This window comes from Protopterus annectens, chromosome 5.part1 (genome assembly GCF_019279795.1).
Source record: "Protopterus annectens isolate FY-2018-M chromosome 5.part1, PAN1.0, whole genome shotgun sequence".
Lineage (NCBI taxonomy): Eukaryota > Metazoa > Chordata > Ceratodontiformes > Protopteridae > Protopterus > Protopterus annectens.
In genome coordinates this window covers 416,551,116-416,557,115 of record NC_056736.1, presented here as the reverse complement: position 1 = coordinate 416,557,115, position 6,000 = coordinate 416,551,116, and the positions used below count along the sequence as shown (strand labels likewise).

Sequence of the window (6,000 nt, the reverse complement as noted above, 5' to 3'; positions counted from 1 at the left end):
AGCATTTGATTTCATGCACTGAAGTTGTACCTATTCCTTTTTTATCAGATTTTTAATAGGTAGTGGAGAAAGACATGTCAGTGCTAATGTAATGAAGTATTTTAGGACTTTTTATATGTATTACTTGTTAGGGTGTAGCATACAGACTTGGATGGCCAAGGATTAACCTTCATATTCATTACAACCTGACATTCAGATGATTCCTTTTTGAATTTTACCAGCTTCTCCTTATATTGGATAGTTTTTGTCAAGCAGCACATGTTTGTGAACAGCTTGGCATTACTGTGGACTGCTGCAGAGTTCGTAAACATAGGATCATAGGAAGTTACTAGACTATTGGCCCTGAGACCATTACAAGCCTTGCCAAGAATTTACCTCATGTTCCAACAAGTCAGCAACCTATGTCACTGTCCAGAAGGGACATAGGTGGAATCCTAGGGGTGTATTTTCTGTTCCCCATCCAGTTATCCAGATTGGACTTAAAAAGGTTTAATGAGATAGTCTGATTTACATGGAGAGGGAATCTATTCCACAAAAGGAGGAGTCTCTGGGACACAAATCTGTCCCACCAACAAGTCCTATTGATGTCACAGACCAGGTTGAGGACTGGATTGGAGCTTGACTTACGGATATGCAGCAGTCCCATCAGGGCGGGGTCTGAGATTGCTTTGTATGCCAGACAGAGGTCAGCTCTGAGGAGTCTGTAGGAGACTGGGTGGAGAGACAGGGCTTTTAGCCTACCTGTGTAGGGTAGATGTTTGAGGCCCTGGATTCTCCGGGTGAGGAATCTCTGTGGTCTCTCCAGCTGCTGCATGTGCTTTGCGAGGTACATGCTGAAAGAGGCATTGTATTCAATAATTGGTCTTATAAGGGAAGAACACAGGGATGTTATGACCACCTTGACCCTGGATGAGATACCCTTACTAATGAGGTGGGCTATGTAGAAAGCTTTCCATACAATGGAGGCAAGATGGTGGTCAAAAGTCAGTTTGCTATCAACCTGGGTTCCCAAGTCCCTCACGACTGATTGCTTGCTTAGTGGCTTATTATTAATGTGATAATTTGTGGGAGCATCATTCTCCCCAAAAGGGATGATGATGCATTCTTTTGGCATTCAGTTTGAGGCCATGTTTCTGGCACCAGTCATTTGTTTGGGTGAGACCCTCTTGGAGGATGTCCACATCACTTGGGGAATTGATGACAGCAACCAGCTTGCAGTTATCTGCAAACTTGGTCAGCCATAGCCCACTAGATTTGGCCTGCATCTCTGAGAAGTATATCCCAAACAGCAGAGGCCCCAAGAACAATCCCTGTGGTACACTGCTTGTTACGGGCCTACTACTTGAGGTGGTGTCCCCTATTTTGACTAGGTGGGTTCTATCTGTAAGCCAGTTTGCTACCCATCTGGTAACATACAGATTGATGCCTAGTTGAGAGAGTTTATCTATTATACCCGAGTGGAGAATAGTATCGAAGGCCTCGGCCAGGTCAAGGTAGGTGGTGTGCACCACCTTCCCCTCGTCTATGGTCTTGGTGACTGTCTCAAAGAAGTCGACCAAATTTAACAGGCATTACCTCCCCTTGGCAAAACCAAACTGTGTCGAATCAAGTATCTGGAGGTTGCCAATGTTTTGTAAATGAGGTCCATGATAATCTTCTCCATGGCCTTGCAGATCAGGCTAGTTAGACTGATGGGTCAATAATTTCCTGCATGGGTGGATGTTCCAGCTTTGTGCAAAGGGATGACAGTAGCTGTCCCCCACCCAGCTGGGATGATTCTGGTACTCAGGCTTTGGTTGAATAGGGTGTGCCTAATGGTGCTTCACGTTCCTGCCTGAGTTCATGTAGGATCCAGCCTGAGATGTTATCGGGTCCCATGGAGGCTGTATTTTTTGCCTTTAGAGGGCAGTGATGACTTACTCCCTAGAGATAAGGGGAGGGGGGCAAGTAGTGGGGATGTCCTGTTTTACTGATGGGGGGGGGGAAACAGAGGAGTGAAGTTTTCACTGAACATGTCTGCCAGCAGGTTGGCTATATCTACAGGGTTTGTGTATGTGGTGTCCTTGACTACCAGTTCTGAGCAGATCTGAGTGCTTCCCTTGAGACTGATGGACATATGTGAAGAAAGCCTTATGATTGTCTTTAGTAGATGTGGCCAGTTTGGACTTTAAACTTGCTTTGGAGGATTTCACTAGTGCTCTTATTTGCTTGTTCAGGCTAAGGAGAGATTGCTGCCAATTAGACACCTGCTTCTTCTTCTTGGTCCTGGACAGCAATTTTTTTCTTTTTATTATATAATTTATTTATTGTAGATGTCCACCAGACAGGTTTACTCTTCCTTGAGGAGGAGGATTTTGTCCTGTCTGGTATTCCTGATTCCATGCAGCTATATAAGTGCTCATATAGTACTTTGGTGTAAGTTTGGACATATGTGCCAGTTTCTGTGGAGGGGGGAGGGGGCTGTGAAGCTGTTTATACCTTCCCTCAGGAGGTTGTAATCAGCTTTGGAAAAGTTTTTTTGTTTGACCCTAGCTGGGGGGGAGGGGGGTCAGGGGAAATGGTGACTTCAAAGGTGACTGTTTTGTGGTCGGACCTTACCAGGTTTGATGACACTGTAGGGATGCCGCAGTGGTTACTCATGTTGGTTAATACCAAGTCCAAGATATTTTCACCACTTGTGGGGGTGTCAACCAACTGATCCAAGGCATTTGCATTGATGAAATCAAGGAATCTCTGGGCATTTGTGTTTTGGCTTGATTATTTCTTCCAATCTATAGTTGGATAGTTAAAGTCACCCAGAATCAGGGTAAAGGGTTGAATCTTGATAGATTCAAAGAGGTCCAGATAGGAGGAGTGGGCATCTTGAGTCATAGCTGGAGGCCTGTAGCTAGCTATGATTTGAATAGGGGTCTTGTGAATTAACTGCACCTGGAGTATTTCCTGTGCATCATACTGTTTGACCAGCCTTGAGGTGTGTATGTCTTTTATATATATTGCAACTCCACCTCCTTTTGTTTTGCTGCCCATGGCTTGGGGTCTGAATGAATGATAGGATGAATAACTTGGGTATGGCTAGGATGCTCTCCACAGCTTTGAACCAGGCTTTTGTGACTGCACAAATGTCAGCTTCTTCCAGGGTTAAGAATACTTGCAATGAGTGCAGTTTCATGTTTAGACTCCTAGCATTTAGCAGCATGACCTTTAATTTATGTTTTGATGAACTTTTCATGTTGCTAGTTTTGACCTCATGGCATGCAGTGTGTCCACAGCTTTTCAGATTTGTTCATGTAGTGTGACACATGCATTCTCAATTGGCAAAAATCCAGAATATGCACATGTATTTTGTGACACATTTGTATTATACTACAATTCATAGACATGCAGATAAATTAGCCTAATTTACATACTAAATGTGCAAACTGGCCTGAATTTATGCAGCAAGGTTGAGCTGTGCCATATTGATTCATGAATAGCAGAGATAGGTGGCAAGTTATTTAGAATAACTCAGACATCAAAAAGTAAGAAAAAGTTTATAAATTAATTAATGGCTATTAACAGGCCAATTAACAGGAAAGATGTAAAGTATTGGCTACACAACATACTTAGGACTTACACCAGTGCAACAGAGAGTCATCTAGAAATAGTTACACATGAAGATTTCAAACAGTACTCTAAACTGGCACAGAGGCAGGGATAATGCCATGATTTCATTGATGCATAGCATACTGGCACACCAGGCATCATCTGCAACCTCCATTTGTACACTGATTCAGACAAACCACAGTCAAGCTGAAATCTAGGGGAGGAGAATGGCGGATAGTCCAGACATGTGGAGGAAGGTAACACTTGCTGTCAAGATAGTAATATTAGCACTCACAGTGAGCAATCAAAACACATTCCTCACAGGCCATGTCAATGGTCATCTACATCTAGGAGAACCTCATGTTCCAGGTCAGGGTCACGGTCATGAAGCACAGTCAGGTCAGAAACGAGAGAAGGAATACCTTCTTCCTCTAGATCACACCATCGTACTAATTCACCTTACAGTTCTCATGGTAGCCCATTATGCAGATCAGTTGCACCATCACCAGGTATGTATAGGAGCTCATAGGAGCTGTGTATGACTCATTTGAAATGGAGCTACTGTGACAGTTAGATAAGAAGCCAGAATAGCAATAGCAAAGATATTATCTTTAAAATGTTTTGTAATACTTTGTAGCGTTTCTCCGTGGGGCTCCTCTGAAAATGAGATCCTTCCCAGTTGGACTTTCCCAGTAATCAAATGTCAATAAATAAATAAATAGCATGCATTTGGACAAGGCAGTTCAGATACAAATAGTTAAGAGGGTATATAACTGTGGCATTTAAAGGATTGTGGGGTAAATGTCTAAGAGCAATTGGAGGAAGCAAGTAAAACATTTTGAATATCTAACATCTAGTATAACCCATTTTATTTTGATAACAGGGTAGGCATATTGAGATTTGTGACATTTGGTATAGTTACTAATGCTTCATTTTTACTTAATAATACTATTTTAGAGACTGCATGCATTTTGTTAGAGATCATGCAGGCTTCTAAATGTATCAATTGCATATTTTTGTGTTGACACTGAATACATTTTATTACTCAGAATGTGAACTGCCTGATTAATCTAACTATGCTGCAAAAGATAATTGGATATTTGCAGACCTTATGACTGTGAGTTGTAGCACTACAGGAAACTCACTTTCATAAACAGGAACAGCCTACATTAGTGTATGGGTATTGAGTCAAAGGGCTTACCTCCTCATTCCAAGATGAGTGTAGAAAGAGGTTATGCTATTCGTGAAAAACAGGATTGTTCCGTAGGAGTGAAGAGATTCCTTGGGGCAAAGAAGGTAAATATATTTAGTATCTTTCTCCTTGGCACTACACAGATGGGATTTAGGGACAGAAATATTAATGAATATTTATAGGATAATGAATGACCATTCAGTTGTCAAGAATACAAAGGTGTATGGGTAAATACACTAAACTCGTGGGTTTTACAAATGTATCAGTGCTAAAACGGGCAGTGATCATCATAATAGCTAGGACGGGTTAAGATGAATACTGATATTTTGCTAAAGACCAATATCTGTTCTGAGTCATGATTATAATCTGTTTTTGACAATACTGGCAGCTTGTATGGCTCTTTGGCTTTCTGTGAGTCTGGTCCTCCCCTTTGAGTTGGTAAGAGGAATTAGACAGGGGTGTCCTTTGTCTCCATCTGTTTGTAGCATATAAAGAATCATTAGCAGCTTTGACTAGACCATATAATTTATATAGTTATAGGGTGAAGAATGAATATATCAAGATTTCCGACTTTGTTAACATTGTGTTAATGTATTTAACTGGGCATGAAGATACAGTTTCATATGGGGTATACTTTAACCAGAGAACATTTTTCATTCATTGTATTCAGTTAATACAATATCATTTATTTTGATTATTAAATGGGTGAAAAAATACAGTGTTCTGACTATATAACCCTTAGAGAGGCTCTTATTCTGGCATTATGCACAGAGAAATGAATGCCCTTATAAATAAATAGCTGTCATCAATTATTAGAATTTCATAATTATGACATGGCATTGCAGTATTTGCCATGATGTGGCGATATCACTTATTTGGGATCACTCCACCAGTCCTGTTCACAGGGAATATTTGTGGCAATCAGAAGCACTACAGTAAGTAAAGACAATGAGTAATTAATTATGACTCAAAACATTAGTTTTAATTATTTAATAGCAGTGGGAATAAAACAGAAATAGTACAGAGTCATAAACGCAGAAAATTAGAAAATAGAAACTTACACAAAGTCCAGTGATTGGCCTGTAGTTTCCAGAAAATGCTTTTTCATAGCATAAGCCACAGTTGATTTGAAATAAAACATTTCTGAATCATCCCACTGGTACTGCAAAAGAAAAAAGTCTATATTAACATTTTATTAAAGCATTGATGCTACACTTATGCTGCAG

At 40.6% G+C, this 6,000-nt stretch overlaps 1 protein-coding gene across 1 annotated transcript in view; it reads right to left on the bottom strand.

Moving 5' to 3' along the window:
* Nucleotides 1–6,000, bottom strand: part of LOC122803178 (angiotensin-converting enzyme 2-like) — a 476,585-nt gene that overhangs the window by 105,601 nt on the left and 364,984 nt on the right. The window contains exon 15 of the mRNA XM_044072792.1: nt 5,836–5,936. Within this exon, the coding sequence (XP_043928727.1) occupies nt 5,836–5,936 (101 nt within the window). The remainder of the gene's footprint in view (nt 1–5,835; nt 5,937–6,000) is intronic.